General features: G+C 40.5%; 1 protein-coding gene across 1 annotated transcript in view; it reads right to left on the bottom strand.

Annotated features, from left to right (window-relative positions):
- lmx1al (LIM homeobox transcription factor 1, alpha-like) overlaps window positions 1-10,985 on the bottom strand; it is a 34,441-nt gene extending 23,456 nt beyond the window's left edge. The window contains exon 1 of the mRNA XM_048617844.1: window positions 10,733-10,985. Coding sequence (XP_048473801.1) covers window positions 10,733-10,804 — 72 coding nt within the window. The 5' untranslated portion in view covers window positions 10,805-10,985. The remainder of the gene's footprint in view (window positions 1-10,732) is intronic.
- Window positions 10,986-17,463: the final 6,478 nt, after the last annotated feature.

Below are 17,463 nucleotides of genomic sequence, written 5' to 3'. Positions count from 1 at the left end.
GGCCCACCAAACTTTGCTTTTAAAGGTTCACCTATCACTGGAAGTAACACTAATACTATCTCCATGGGCAACGTTACGAGTTTTTGATTTCTCTTCTGCTTCCTGTTTTATCACATGCTGTGATTATTTTTTAATGGTGTCTAGCCAACTCATCCACTCTATTGATCTCTTCTCAAAATTTGACACATTAGTCCAAACATGTGGTCTCTGAACTCTGATTCACCAATTTCTTCTTAATTAATTTTAGTCGTCCTCTCACCTCATGCGCCAAAAGTAATTCAAATGGACTGAATTTAATTGATTCAATTGGTGCATCCCTAATTTCAAAAAGTACAAATGGAACTCCTTTATCCTAATCCTCTGGCCAGTCTTGACTCTAAGCCCTCAACATGGTCTTTAAAGTTTGATGTTCTAGTGCTCCCTCCGATTCTGGATGGTACACAGTGGATTTGAATAGTTTTATTCCTAAACTATCCACAACTTCTTTGAATAATTTTGATGTAAAATTTGGCCCATGATCTGATTTGTATCTCTGTGATTAGTCTGTATTTAGTTAAAAAAATTGAATAACTGCTCTCAAATGCTTTTAGCTATAATACTGCATAATGGAATGGCATCTGGAAATCTATTGGACACCTCCATTATGGTCAACAAATACTGATTCCCACTAAACAAAAAAAAACAAAAGAAATTGCAGATGTTGAAAATCAGAAACAAAAACAGAAATTGCCAGAAAAACTCAGTAGGTCTGGCAGCATCTGTGGAGAAAGAAATCAGATTCACTGGAGCCGAACTGTTATCTCTGATTTCTCTCCACAGGTGCTGCCAGGCTTGCTGAGTTTTTCTGGCAATTTCTGTTTTTGTGTTTGTTACTGATTCCCTTTTTTTGTTTTAGGTAGAGGTCCTAAGCAATCAATTGAGACCCTTGTAAAAGGTTCCTCAAATGCTGGAATGGGTATTAACAGTACTGGTTTAATTACTGTCTGAGGATTTCCAACTACCGGACATGTCTGGCAAAATTCAACCACATCTTTATGCAGTCCAGACTAATATTTTGGCTCGAGTTTCCCTTTCTATAAACCACTGGTAATAGAACTTGATAAACTTCTGCCCATTTCTCATCTGCCTGAATATGTGATGGTGTCCACTTCCTCAAGATGTCATTTTTAAGATGCTAATGTTCTGGGATATACTCAGATTCTTCTGTCTATGCTTTTTGATACAATTATTTTAGTTTTTCATCTTTCTGTTGTAATTCAGCCAACATCTCTGAACTAAGAATGTCCACTTTGTCCTCCATCCGTTCTTGTTTTTTTTTCAACCAAACATGGTCTGTCACACAACAACACATAGTTCATCTTCAACTTCCTTATCTTCACTCCTTCATTTCTCCTCCTGTTTTGTGACCTTGTTACCACACAGTCAGGAAAATCCCAGGATATACTTCCTGTAACAAGTCATTTGTTCCATTTTCCACTGGTTTTTCAACCACAATAGGTATCATTTCCACCTGTGATCCAGCTATATTATTCCAGAGGATAGCCTGTATTTCCGAAACAGAGAATTTCTCTCTTACTCCTACCACCACTTCACCAGACTCTTCAGCCTCACTTTATACAATGGAACATTACTCTTCTCACTGTGAATTCCACATATTACCACCTTTTCTGGCAACATTCCTCCTGAATTACATATATCCTCATCTCTCACCAAAGATTGACTTGCTCCTGCCTCTCTTAACATCTTAATTTTTTTTCACCTGTACTTCCTGGTACACATGAATAAACCTTTCTCTCTCAGTTAAATTCTTTAAAGAGATCCGGCACTTTCTTCTCAACCAACTCCTGATCAGGCTATAGATTCTTTTGCAGCTTTTTAGCTTCCAGTGGATCATTTTTACAACTTTAACAAAACTTACTGCCTTATTCTGTTTTCCCACAAATGTCTTCCCACTGCTTTCTCTAAACCACCAACACTGTGGCTTCACGTGGCCTACTTTATTGCAGTGAAAATATCTGAACTTTTTAAACTTCTCTTTCCCCTTCATGGGTTTCCTTTTTACCCTGTGGTAAACTAACTTTACTATCTTCAATGCTTCTCCCTTAACACCAGAGGAATTTTCTTTTCCTCGATTTTCTATCCCTCTCAAATTGAAATTGTTGTCTGAAGCCAAGATTTGATTTATGAACCAACTCATTGGCCATTTCAGCTGCTAATCTTGTAGTTTTAACTTTCTGCTCCTCCACATTAGTCCTCACTACTCCAGGAAGTGAAATTTTGAACTTCTCCAAAATAAGTCTCCTATTTTCAATGCCCTTATCCACCTATCGAAATTACTTTGTTTGATCTTTTCAAACTCAGTGTATGGCTGACCAGGTTCCTGAAATGTTGTCTGTAAGCTTCTGGTTCTAGCTAATATGCACTTAAGATGTTTTTTTTCAACTCATTATGCTCCCCAGATACCTCCTCCGACAGAGATGCAAATACATCACTAGCTCTACCTACCAACTTGTTTGGATCAACAATCCCCAACGGCGAGTGGCCATTTAATTTGATTAGCCACTTTCTCAAATGAAGTGAAGAATGCTTCTATAACCTTCTTGTCAAACTTGGACATATTTAAACAGATCACACCAGGCCTTTGGCTATGATGAGTTTGCTCACCATCATTGTCTTTATCACTGCTCCCACCTCTTATCTCAACCTCTGCCATTTTATGCCGACCTCACTTTTCAGTTCCAACTCCTGAAATTGAAAAGGTTGCTTTTTCTCCCTTTCTTGTCTCTCTTTAACCCTTCCTTCCGTTAGGACTATTCTTTCTTTTTATTCTTCTTCTGCTTTTGGTTGTAACTCACACTGTATCATTTCCTTTTCATATTCAAGACCTTTTATTTGCAATCAAATTTTCGCAATTTCCAATGATTCTGATTGCATTTCTGGCTATTGTAAATGCTGAGCTATCACTGCAGTTATCTCCCCTTTCCTCACGAACAATGGCAACCCCAGCTCCAGCCTGTCTGCCAATTCCACAATTTTTGCCTTACTCACCTTCTGTAAACTACCCCACCACCAGAAAACTCTCAGCCACTGGGAAAGAGCCAATATTACACAAGGCACACCCTATTTAAACCAGCTGAAGCAACACCTGAAAAGAGAACATCAACACTCAGCACCCACTGTCTTTGAATCCAAGAATCCTAAACCCTACATTGAATTAGAGATTTTAATCCCAACAACAGCCCCTAATTTATCATGAACCAGACCAAAACCCCTCAAAAAAAAGTCAAGAAGATAGCCTGGACTCTGACTTATTTTTCTTATTCAAAGGCTGTATTCCAAATATGATTCGATAGGTCAAACTACTAGGCTTTAAGCAAACATACTTTATTCTTACATCACGTTTAAAACACAAACAAAAAAAAATTGACATAAATTTAACTCTATCAAAATACTTAACAAACCAATATCTACTACTCATCAACTGTCTCAATATAGCAGCATCCCATAAAAACCCCCTTAGCAAAGGCAAACTCAGCAAAACAGATTTCCTTCACTTGTTGTCTCCTCCAGTCCAGGAGAAGGAACACTGACAAAATGAAGCTAGCAGCAGAGAGAGAGCTGTGTCTAGCAGCTTCAATTCCAAACTCCAACTTCAACAGCTGAAAGCGAAAACTAAAACCCTGGGTCTGTGTGAGCCTGACTTCTTCCACTCATGCTTCTTTTCTCTAGTTTAAAAAAAACCTAAGAGTATTGACTCTGCATTCTATGGAGCAGACACTTCACCACCAGATTGATAACACCCATCTTCAAGAGAAACCGGACAGATCTAATTCCTCTTAAGGCACATCTCATCACACAATCAGTGCATCCATTATTTCTGTAGCTACTTATATTAGGATCCTAGGATGGAAGTTCTCCTGCACACACTTTATATTATGTAGTGTCTCCATGTTCCTTGTACCCAAATGCATCACCTGTCTCTTCTCTGCATTGAACTGCACCTACTGCCTCTCTGCCCACTCAACCAACTTGGCAATGATTTCTTAAAGTTCTACACTGTCCTCTTCACAGTTTACAATTCTCCCAACTTTTGCCCTAACTGAAGAAACCCCTATCAGGACTGCCCTTACATAGAAACATAGAAATTAGGTGTAGAACCAAACCATTCAGCCCTTTGAGCCTACCCTACCATTCAATATGATCATGGCTGATCACACACTTTCAGTATCCCACTCCCGCTCACTCTCCATACCCTTTGATCCCTTTAGCCACATCCAGCTCCCTCTTGAATATGTCTAATGAACTGGCCCCAACAGCTTCCTGTGGTAGAGAATTCCACAAGTTCACAATTCTTGATGAAATTCTCCCTCATCTCAGTCCCGAGTGGCTCACCACTTATTCTTAGACTGTGACCCCTAGTTCTGGAATTCCTCAACATCAGGAACATTTTTCCCACATCAACCTGTCCAGTCGAATCAGGATTTTGTGTTTCTATGAGATGTCTCCTCATTCTTCTGGGAATCAATCTGATGAATGTTCACTAGACTCCCTCAATAGCAAAAACGTCCTTCATCAGACTAGGAGATCAAAACTGCATACCGTACTCAAGGTGTGGCCTCCCCAGGGCCCTATATAACTGCAGTAAGACATCCTTACTCCAATACTGAAATCCTCTTGCTATGAAGGCCAGCATGCCATGAGCTGTCCTCACTGCCTGCTGCACCTGCATACCAACCTTCAGTGACTGTTTCACCATGACACCCAGGTCTCACTGCACCTCACCTTTTCCTAAACTGCCACCATTCAGATAATAATCCACATTCCTGCTTTTGAGACCAAAATGAATAACCTCACATTTATCAATATTATATTGTACTTGCCCACTCAGTCAGTCTGTCCAAGTCATCCTGCAGCCTCTTAGTATCCTCCTCACAGCACACACTGCCCCCCAGCTTAAGTTGTCTGCAAATTTGGAGATATTGCATTCAATTTCTTCACCCAAATCATTAATGTACATTGTGAACAGCTAGGATCCCAGCACTGAACACTTCTGGTCTTCTTCCTCACCTCCAGTACAGTGGGGCCATTCTGATCTTACTGTACTTCTCCAAGCATCCATTACTTTCACTAATATTGAGAACAGAAAACTGGTTAATGATGGAGAACTCTGGGGACTCCTGTATTTCCTATTGGTTCTCTTCAACTGCCCATTCCCTAGCTACCTGTTTGACCCCAATTTGAGATGCGACCACGTCTGAGCGTGCTAGCCATGTAGTTCTCTGCCTTATGGATGCTCTTCAGTTACTCCAGCTGCTGTTGGAGCTCTGAAACCCACTGATACTTACTGCATGTGGAATTGTGAGTTGGAGGAAAATGTCTACAACATCCCACAGCCACAAGAGATTCCACTTGGCTGAGCTGACTTGCGTTACCTTAACTTAGACTGTTAAATCACTTTACCTACTGTAGCTTTAGTTACTTTAACCTTACTCTTGTGCTATAAAAAGTGATTAGTGAAGAGTAGAAATTCTTCTCCGAGTCACAAATCAGCTCCCTCTCCTGTCCTCAAATTCATTCCTTCTTTATCAGAGTTTAGAGATGTACGATTTCAATTTCAGATTTGACAGCAGCTGCTCAATAACCAATTAACTCAGTTTTAAATTGCAAAAATATACTTAGTCGTCAGTTATCTATCGATGATACAGAGTGGTTCAATTCAGACATTGTAGAGTAAATAATAAGCAATTAACTCATGCCTTTCTCTGATAGCACTCGGACTTTTTCTCATCTCCTTATGCTGTTTTTATCCAGAATCTAAACACTCTCCCTCCCTAACCCACTCCTTTAACAACTGCTGACTGATTCGGAGACCCTCTCCCTCTCCCTCTCTCTTTCCCACTGTTTTTAGGAGCTGGTGACTGTCCGTGGGACCCATTCTCACTTGCCCCAAAATAGAAACAACCACGTCTTTTGCCAAAAACCCAGGACCGAACCAACAACCTTTAGATCGTCAATCTCAAATTACCCTCCGAGAGCTATTTCAGCTGACAAAGATAATTATTCATTCTAGATTTTCTTTTTGATTAAATGAATTCAAATCCTATCAGTTGCTGTCGCGGGGTTTGAACATACGTGAACTCAGAATTACTAATCCAGCAGTTTATTACAGAGAGACTTGCACCAGTAGCCTCACCGCAGGTCATTAGTGGGACACTGCTCCCAATAAACACTCCACAGATCTTTAAATGTAGACCGTCCTTCAAAAAAAAAACGACAATCCAACAAATTAGTAAAGGGAAACGGCCCCAATAAATGCTGCAAAGATTATTAAGTAGGAACTGTCCCCAATAAATGATAAACATATTATTAAAGAAAGGGGATCCCCAAGTAACTTGGCACTTTTTTTTTAAAGACAGTCTGTCTCTATCAAACTCGCCATCAATTACTAAAGAGAAAATATCCCCAATAAATTCTCCACATTTTTGGGGATGGTCCCCAGTAAACTCTGCACAGACCATTAAACAGAGACACCCCCCTTTAATTCTGAACAGATCGTTTAAAATAAATTTTCCCCAATCTCTGCAGAGATGAGTAAATGCAGACTGTCCTCAAACCTTTCCATACATTATTAAAGAGAAACTTTCCCCAATGAAATCGCAATAGGTTATTAGAGAGAGACTGCCCTCAATAAATTATCCATGGATCATTAATGAGAGATTGTTCCCAGTGAAATCTACACAGATTTTTAAACAGAAATTGACTCCAATAAATTCTGTCTGCGTTAATGAGAGACCATTCCCAATAAACATGCTACAGATTATTAAAAAGACTGATCGCAACAAACTCTCCAAAGTGAGGAGCAAGTGTGGCGAGGACCCCGACACAGGTATGAACATTGCCCACAGCACACTGCACAATTTCTCCTCCTCTTCTAATGTATTTTTTAAATTAAAGACAGACTGTCCTGAATTAATTTTCCAGATTATTCAATAGGGTATTTAAAACAGACTATCCCAATAAGTTTTGAACAGCTATAAAATAGAAACCGTCCCAAATAAACTCTACATAATATTAAAGAGACAGGGGCCACCAATAACTTATCTACAGCCTGTTAAAGAGAGTGTATACCTAACAACATTTTGAGATCATTCGATACTGTCCTCCATAAACTTTCCCTAGACGATTAAAATAAACTATCCCCACTCAGCTCCCACAGATTACAAATCAAAGGTTTTCAGAAATAAACTCCCAACAAGTTCTTAAAGAGAGACTGTCCCCAACACACTGCACAGATAATCAAGGAGAGACGACAGTGTGTACTGTGTCTCCTTGATAATCTGTGCAGTGCGTATTGTGGACACAGATTATCAAAGGGATACATTACAACGGTTGCTGAGCATATCCCCATTAATCTGTATGGATCACTAAACAGGGAAGCACACCTTACTCAACTAGTTATTGGATTCTAGGCAGAATATTCCAATCATTGAGAAATTTCTGTATCAGGCATTACAATATTTTTGAATTGTATGAATAAATTACTGAAAAATCTGATGGAGAATTCAGGGGAAAGCTCATCACCTTAAAGCAGTGTGTGGAAGTTGTTATCAGAAGATGATAATAAACTTCAGTGATGAAAGCCTTACCCCTCAGCTGCTGTTCTATAGATTACACTGAGGAGGCGATATTTACTGAGCACATTAGTGTAATCACAAAACGTTGTGAATCATTTCCCCAACTCAGAAGTTTTGCTGGTAAGGTCATGCATTGAAAACACAAAATGTATTGAGAGTATTGTCATTAATGGTATATACAGGGAATGGTATATTTCTCATGTTTCCTGAAATGGGTACTGAGATTTTCATAGCCAAATATTGTATTTGTGCAATGTGCATTTCAGAAATATGTACATCAATGTTAATATATGTGCTTAGATACAGTCCATTCTATGCTGAGAATCTCACATATGCACCCCATATGTGTAGGTGTGTGTATACACACATCTAGATGTATACAGATCATTAAATACATTATTATGTATACATTTTACATATGTACCATTATATATGCAGTGTGTGTGTATATATGTGTGTGTGTATATATATAATATTTATTAATATAACTTTGCAGCTATACGCACACAAACATATATGCATTACATACATGCACCATTATCTATATGTTAAGTACTATACACTTACAATTCAATTTGGCGGTAGACACCGAAATTCTTTCTAATCTGAGCTGTCACGCTGTCAGAGATATGGTTGAGCCAGGGCAGTATGTCAGGAACAGTACCTACACCCAAACGATGTGTACGGTCAGACCGATCTCACCCCCACCCCGGCGTTCAGGAGGTGGTGGTTGTCAGCAGTGAGAAAGGAGAGGGTGGGTGCTGACAGAGGCTTGGGGAGGGGTGGAGAGAGACCTTTGCGAGAAAAATTTGTACAGTTCCCTTTGTTTACAGATCCTGCGGGAAAACGGTGTAAAGTATACAGGAGAGCAAGTGTAAGATAGTCTCAGAAACCTCACAGAGAAAAGGCCCGTTTAGGGTGCATGTCACATTAATACCCTTCGCACAAAATGTTCCTTTGAGTGAATTCCCCGAATGAAGAAAGCGTTTAACGGAATCTAAACAAATGCATATCCAGTGACTAAATAAACCGGCCTCACCATACACTCAATTAATACTGAGGACAATAGAAAGTCAACGACTGTACATTTTAAACAATGACGGAATTATTCCAAGTCCCATCTATCTCTCTCTCATTTCAAACTAGGAGCCTGAAAACCCAGACAATTCAAGAATTTAAAAACCAAAACAATTGCGGATGCTGTAAATCAGGAACAAAAACAAAGTTGCTGGAAAAGCTCAGCAGCATCTGTGAAGGGGAAAACAGAGTTAACGTTTCGGGTCCGGTGACCCTTCCTCACAACTTCCTCAGAAATCAAGAATTAATTTCTAGTTATAGATAAGTTCTTCTGGTTTTTGGCGACTGTTCTAATACTTAGGAGAAATAAAACAAAACGAATTTTCATTTTAAACTCCGCTCTGGGTTTTCCCTTGCAGTTAGAACGCAGTCTCCCAGATTTTCGGGGTGTGTGAATTGTGTTCTGCTCCGCCGCTGGCTCGGATCAGGAGGCGGCTACAAAGACTGGGGGACCTGGGTGGATCAGTGCATCAGGGAGCGAGAGAGGAAACTCTGGAAGCGGGACATTGGTGAGGGTAGGAAAGAAAATATACACGCAACAAAAAAGGCACACAACTGAAGGAACGATAAATAAAACTGAACGAAATGTCAAAATATTTCCAATTACAAACTAATTTAAAAATTGTCTCCAATCTATAAATAAACTAATTTGAAATATATCGAGTTAAAAATCAAAATCTATTTTAAATAAGTGTGTGCAGATCGTTACAAATATATGAATATATAAAGGTGTATTTATTGCAATAATAATTCTAATTTCATGGATGGGTCTTAACTGAATAAACCTCTATCGAATTATCTCTCTATAATAAACACCATTAATACCAATCTCCTACATGTCTATGTAGAGAAATATCTGATATGTGTGTGAATTTCGCTGTCGTTTTAATTGAATCTCTCCAGATGGTTTCATATAGACAGCTCCGGACAGACAGATGTGTCCGGATATGTTTAATGAACATCAGATTCTGGAGATTTCACACAAATCGGTCAGACGATGTCATTGGACTAGACCGGGATTCGGCTCCAGTCCCCTTGTGAGATATTTTATCAAGTTCAAACAGAACAGTTTAACCTGGCCACATTGTACTTGAATGGGTTTGGAACAGAAAGAAAGAATTCCCTCAATAGCAAAGAAAGTTTCTTAAACCAGTTCGTGTGTCTGCGTGTGCGTCTCAGTATGTGTGCCTGTGTGTGTCTATGGGAAACGGTCCTTGTGTGTTTGGCAGTGTTAGTCATAGACTGAAACAAGGGGGGTGGGGGGTGGTGATGGGAGGGCTAGGGGATAGGTGATTGATTGGGAAACAGACAGGGGCTGAGGTGAAAATGAACTGTCCCTATACAGAAACTCATACCCAGTGAAACTGACCGGCGTGGAGTTACGCTGACAGAGTAGCTGTTGTGGATTTGAATTTTTGCTGGGCCGAGGAGCAGGGATTGTGTTGTTGTTGGAAATGAAGGAATAGACTGGGGTTTGGGGCTCAGGGGGAATATTGTACCGGAGTCTGGGAAGGCTCCTTTCTCTGTCACTGTACAGAACTGTCCCTGACCGTCACAACTGTCTCCAGACCTCCTGTCTGCCTTGTCTTCCAGAAATCCTTCCCTCTCCCTCTCCCTCTCCCTGTCCCAGTGCAGTCTAGACCCCCACACTCCTACACACACATTCACAAACTCACAGTCACTAACACACACACACACTCAAATACTCTCTCTCTCACACACACATACTCTCACACATTCATTCTCACTCACACACACACACACATACAGACATTCATAAACTCACAGTCACTAACACACACACTCACGCACACAGACCGACAAACATACATTCTCAAACTCAGTCACTGACACACTCAAATATTTTCTCTCTCATACACATACACACATATATACAGACATTCACAAACTCTCAGTCACTAATACACACACACTCCAAATATTCTCTCTCTCTCTCTCACTCACACACACACTGCACGCCCAGGAAAGCCGGTCACTCTGGGATCCTGGCTGGAGTTTACCTGGACTCCAGGGAGCTTGCTGGTTGCTTGTAGTTTTGTTTGCCCAGCGCTCGGGCTGACTCCCAGGACCATGGGAGCAGGGCTCTGCAGCTGGGACTTCTCCCGTCACAAACAGCACTACCCCCGGCGCGTTGGTGCACTTTGCTCCGGGCAGGTGGGGATCGGGGTGGGGGTGTCAGCGCGCCGCCCCTACCCCTGGCTGGGGGGAATAAGCAGGTGAAGCAGCGGCTGCCCGTCTCCTCCAACCTCCTAGACTGCTCCGCTCGCTCAGAATTCCTTCCCAACGCCGGCGGAAGACACACTCCGGGCTGGGAGAGAGAGAGGGAGGGACAGAGGGAATCGGGAATTGCCCAGACCCCCCCACCCTCACCCAGGCGTTTCTATGGCTGCACATTCCCTCCATAGGCTATCCTGACTGTGTATAGGGTTTTGCTCCGTCTTTCGGTCTTTGAGCTTTGATGTATTCCCTTGAAATCCCCTTGGACTTATAGAATTTTAACGTACAGTTCTTGAAGCTATAGAATGTAGATCTAGGGGCTAGAATCTGTTGAATGTGGATCTATAGGATTTGAATCAATAAAATTTGGATCTACTGGGGTTGGTTCAATCGGCTTTGGATCTATAGGGTGTGAATCTATAGAATTTGGATCTACTGGGTTTGGGCCTATCAACTTTGGATGTGTAGGGTTTAGCTCTTTCGGTGTTCTGCGTCTTTAGAATTGAACATATAGGTTTAGAGCTTGGAATTTAGATGTTTGGAGGCTCATGATTTGAAAATATTGGATCTTTAAGGGTCCGGATCTATAACATTTGAGTCTATAGTATTGGAATCTACAGAATTTGAATCCTTCGGGTTAGGATTCTTGGGTTTTGGATCATTAAGATTACGATCTATTGAGATTCTGATCTTTGGATCCACAGCATTTGGATCAGCCAGATTTGGACCTGTAAGGTTTTAATGCATCTGAATGTAATCTACACAATTGAAATAGTTGAAATACATGTTTTTATTTGTTTTTAATCTGTGATATCAAATATTGGACAATTGGTTCTTTTGGATTTTGTGCATTTGGGAATATAGGTTTGAATTGAAAGATCTGGATCATTTTGATCTACGCAAAGTCTAAATATTTGGCTTTGGGATCATTGTGGTTGGGCATTTTTGAAGATTGGGCTCTCGGGGGAATCTTTTAGGCTCAGGGATGTGGGGTTGGACTTTCGGTATTGGAACATAAGGATTTGGATCAATGGAGTTTGGGAATTTTGGAGTTTTAGATGTTTTCAGTTTGTATCAATGATTGGTCATCTTTGGGGTGGTTAGTTCATTTGGATTTGAATACATGCAGCTTGCATCTTTTAGTCATTTTACATCTTTTGGAATTTGGATTTTGAACCTCCTTGGGTTTGGATGTTGGAGCTTGGATACTTATGATCCATAGTTTGGGTCTATAGGATTTGGTGTCTAATGCGTTTGGGATCTTTAAGGTATGGGACCTTTTGAATGTTCCTCTTTGTTGGGTTCTATTGGCTATGGACGTTTTTGGATTTGTACTTGTAGGTTTTTGACTTTGTGAGCCTGGACCTTGGGATTTTGAATCTTTGGAGTTCGAATCTACAGGGTTTGGAAGCATAGGGTCTGGATGTGTAGGGTCCAGATGTGTAGGGTTTGGACCTATAGGATTTGTACATTCAGGATTTGGATATGTAAGGTTTTGACCTGTAGGATTTGGATATGCAGTGTTTGGATCTATAGGGTTTAGAGCTATTGTGTTGGGTCTGTCTGGTTTGGATGTGTAGAGTTGGATCTCTGTCATCCAGATGTGGGTGGGGTCTGGATCTTTCAGGTTTGGATCTCTTGAGTGTGAACCTATAGGACTTGGATGTGTAGGGTTTGAAAGTGTAGAGTTTATATCTATAAGTTTTCAAACTTTGCAGTTTGAATCTTTGGGTTTAGCATCTTTAGGGATTTGGATCGTAAAGTGTTGATCCAATGTATTTAGAATTTTGAAGTTGAGAACTTTGTGGTTTGGACCAACATGATTTTGATCATTGCATTTTGGGTCCGTAACATTCGGATTATAGATTTAGATCTTTGTGGACTGGAGTGTAGTGTTGGGATCTTTGTTTAGAACTTTGAAATTTAAGATCTTTAGTTTGGACAAATGGGAGTTGGAATCTTTGAGATTTGCCTCCAGAGTGTTCGGAATTTGCAGTTTAGGATCTTTAGTGTTTGAAAAGCTAGGGCTGGTTCCTTGCATTTTGGTTCTTTTGGAACCTGGATCAAAAGTATTTGAACCTGTTAGTGTGTGATCTTTAGGATTGTATTCCAAAGAGTTTAGATCTATAGAGTTTGAATCTTTCAGATTTGGATCAATAGCGATCAGATTGCAAACTTTGGGATTGGGTTATTTGGATTTACATGGTTTGGATCTATAGAGTAAAATGTTTGGGATTAATATTTTGAGTATTGAGAAACTTTGTAGTTTGGATTTTTGGGTTCAAAATGTTGTCATTTAAGTGGAGATAGCTTGGATGATTGGACATTGAAACCTTTGGTTTGCATCTATATGGTTAGGGGTCTTTGGAGTTTGACATCATGGGATGGATCTATAACATTTGGATATTGGCGATTGGAACTCTGGGATCTTATTGATTTTGAATTCATGTGTTTGTGGCTATATGTTTGGAGGATTAGTGTGTTTTTGTTTCTTTGTGATTTAGCTCTTTGCAGTTGGATTAATAGGGCAGAAATCTCTTCCATTTCATTTTAGGGTTAGGATTAATAAGATCTTTTTGAGGTTTGAGATCCTTAAGGTTGAAACTCGGGATTGAGGCTTTTGGGATTGCAGTTTTCATTTTTGGAATTGTGACATTTGGGATTTAATCTTTGGGATTTGGAACAGTTGTGTTTTGGAACTAAAGGTCTCAGATTGTTGGGCTTTTGATTGTTAAGAGTTTTGTAATATTCTAGGTTGGACCTTTGGTTACTAGGCCCTCTGGTGGTGATCACTGTGGTTAGAAGCTTGAGATCATTTGGATTTTGTCTCTGATGTTTGGAACTACAGGTACTTGGAACTTGGAGCCAATGTATTTCACTTTGGCTTTTATAATCTTTGGGAGTTTGGAGTTTGGAATCTTTGGGGTTTGGGGTCTTTTTAGTTTAGTTTTTGTGATGGTTTTGAGATCTTTAGGTTTAGAATCTTGGGATTTTGAATGTTTTGTGTTCAAAATGCTTGGGTTTTTGATTTCTGTGATTTTGGATCTTTAGAATTTTAGATTCCAGGGGACTTGAATCTTTGTGGTTTTGGGAGCTTTGGAGTTTAGAATATTTGGATTTTGGGATCATTAGGGGTTTTGGTTCTTTAGGGTTTGGCATGTTTGGAGTATAGAATGTTTGATGTGTTGGTTCGCTGGAGTGTAGAATCTTTTCAGGTTTTGAATCTTTGTGTTTTGGATCTTTGTCAATCTGGATCTTCGGGATTTTGGATCTTAGGATCTTTGGTGTTTGAGCTCTTTGGGGTTTGAATCTTTTGGATTTTCAATTGATGTGGTTTTGAATCCTTAGCGTTTCGAGACCTTTATGGCATTGAGATTTTTGGGCTTGAGAATATTTGGGGTTTGGGATATGGGTCATTTGACAATATGAGGTTTTGAGATTTATGGGATTTTCTCATCTTTGGAGTTGGCCATCTTTTGGGTATTTTGGCCCACTAGGATGTAAAGTTATTGGGGTTTTAGACATTTATGGGTTGGAATCACTGGGGTTATGGATGCTTGTGGATTAGAATTTTTGGGATTAGGATCTTTGGGACTCTTGGCTCTTTGAAGTTTAGAATCTTTGGGCTATAGAACAGTTGGGGCTTTGGTATCTTATGGTGTGGGATCTTTATTCTGCAGAATCTTTGGGGCTTTGGGATCTATTGGTTTTTGGATTATTGGTGGTTTAGAGATTCTAATGTTTTGGGATAATTGTGGTTTAAAGTCTTTAGGCTTTAGAACATTTGGGATTTGGGTTCTTTGTGGCTTTGAGTCTTTTGGTGTTTAAAATCTTTGGTATGTGGGAGGTTTGGGTTGCATTTGGGATCTTAGTGATTTTGTGATAGAAGTTGTTTAAAATTTGGGGACTTGGCATTCTCAGGTTTGGGATCTGTAAGGTTTAGAATAATTGGAATTTTTGGATCTATGGGGTTTTGGATCTTTGAGATCTGAGACTTGTGGTCATTGTGATTTAGATATTTGGGGTTTAGAATCTTTTGGGCTTTGTGACCTTTGGGATTTTGTGATATTTGGTGTTTTTTAATGTTTGAGGGAGATCTATGTGTTTACAATCTATAAGGATTAAGGATCGTAGTAGTTTTTGATCTTTGGCACATAAGGTCCTAGTGGTTAAGTATTTTTTGGGGGTTTGGATCTTTGGCATTTCGAGATCATTGGGGTTTTGTTAATGTGGGGCTTAGAATCTTAGGGATTTTTTTGGATCTTTTTGGGGTTTGGGATTTTCAGAGTTTTGGATCTTTATGGTTTAGCATTTTGCACTTTTTAGGATTTTTGGGGTTTAGGATCTTCTGGGGTTTTGGAATTTTTAGGTTTTCGCCTTACCTATCGTAGTCTCTCAAGATCCTCTTCTTTGTCCGTACCGTGAATACAATGTCAAACTGTCCCAGATGTTCTGTAACAAAGAAACAGAAATTGCCGGAGAAACTCAGGAGGTCTGGCACCATCTATGGAGCGAAAAACCAAGTTAATGTTTTGAGTTCTTCAGCATTTCATTAGTAAAATTGTAGGACCCACACACCCACACACCCACGGTCATACTGCATGGAAACAGACTCTTCAGTCCAACCAATCCATGCTGACCATAATCCCAAACTACCCTACTCCCACCTGCCTGCACTTGGTTTAATAATAATAACAATAATATTAATTAATAGTAATGTCCTTACTATAGCAGGTTGACCAGAACTGGATACAATACTCCAGAAGTGGTCTCACCAACATCCTGTACAACCTCAAAATGATGTCCTAACTCCTAAACCTCAAAGGTCTGAGCAATGAAGGCAAGCATGCTAAATACCTTCTTAACCACCCTATCTATATATGATGCAAACTTCAAAGATATATGTACCTGAACCCCTAGATCTCTCTGTTCTGCAACACCATCCAAGGCCCTACTTTTAGTTAAAGATAACAAGGTGTAGAGCTGGATGAACACAGCAGGCCAAGCCGCATGACAGGAGTAGGAAGGCTGACGTTTCGGGCCTAGACCCTTCTTCAGAAATGGGGGAGGGGAAGGAGATTCTGAAATAAATAGGGAGAGAGGGGGAGGCAGATAGAAAATAGATAGAGGAGAAGATAGGTCGAGAGGAGACAGACAGGTCAAATAGGCAGGGATGGAGCCAGTAAAGGTGAGTGTAGGTGGGGAGTTAGGGAGGGGATAGGTCAATCCAGGGAGGACGGACAGATCAAGGAGGCGGGATGAGGTTAGTAGGTAGGAGATGGGGGTGGGGCTTGAGGTTGGAGGAGGAGATAGGTGGGAGGAAGGACAGGTTAGGGAGGCGGGGACGAGCTGGGCTGGTTTTGGGATGCGGTAGGGGAAGGGGAGATTTTGAAGCTTGTGAAGTCCACATTGATACCATTGGGCTGCATCCTCTACCCATCATCTATCCGCCTCCCCCCTCTCCCTATTTATTTCAGAACCCCCCTTCCCCTCCCCCCTTTCTGAAGAAGGGTCTAGGCCTGAAACGTCAGCCTTCCTGCTCCTCTCATGCTGCTTGGCCTGCTGTGTTCATCCAGCTCTACACCTTGTTATCTCAGATTCTCCAGCATCTGCAGTTCCTACTATCTCCTACTTTTTAATTGTATTAGTCCTGCCCCTAGTTTGTTTTACCAAAATGCAATACCTCTCATTTATCCAAATTAATCTCCATTTGTCACTCCTCAGCCCATTGACCCAATTGATCAAGATCTCTTTTGCAATCTTAGATAACCATCACAGTCCACTATAACCACTAATTTTGGTGTCAGCTGCAAACTTACTAACCATGCCTTCTATATTCTCATCTAAATCATTTATATAAATGACAGACAAAAGCAGACCAAGTGCTGAACCCTGTGGAATGTCTGTCTGTCTGTCTGTCTATCTATCTACCCATCCCTCCCTCCCTCCCAATGGAAGTCAATGCTTGGACAAAAGGGGAGGAGCTTTGATCCCAGTTCCCCTCCTCAGCAAAGGGGAGCTAAGGCCAAACTTACCCCCATTCCTTTTTCAGTAGAGATCTTTGAACCTTAACAAGATGCTGAATCAGATCCGGGTCCTGGAGGTATCAATGATATGCTCATTTCAGTAAATGGCATCCAAGGGCTTTGTACTTCTGGGAACCTGGTAGTGAAGGATAAAGACTACATCGTCTACCAGACAAAATCGCAAATTCATTGGAACTGAAGGTAAAACAAAGTTTGAGTCTTTCTTATATGACAGGAATTACAATAAAATTAATTAATATATTTCCTGTAAATTTGAAATCTTCCACAGGACTGTAGGTGTCTTCCTTTTGAGCAGTCTCTCCCAGAAACAATGGCAGTGTTGAGACAAGTATAAGGAGAATTTGTTTTCTCTCGGAGAGTCATGAGTCTTAGGAACTCACTTCCTAAAAAGGTGGTGGAAGCAGAGTCCTTGAGTATTTTTAAGGCAGAGGTTGATAGATTCTCGCTAATTTAAGGGGGTAAGAATC

The sequence above is a fragment of the Rhincodon typus genome, chromosome 38 (assembly GCF_021869965.1).
Source record: "Rhincodon typus isolate 14 chromosome 38, sRhiTyp1.1, whole genome shotgun sequence".
NCBI classification, from domain to species: Eukaryota; Metazoa; Chordata; class Chondrichthyes; order Orectolobiformes; family Rhincodontidae; genus Rhincodon; species Rhincodon typus.
This window is presented reverse-complemented; position numbering and strand designations above follow the sequence as displayed.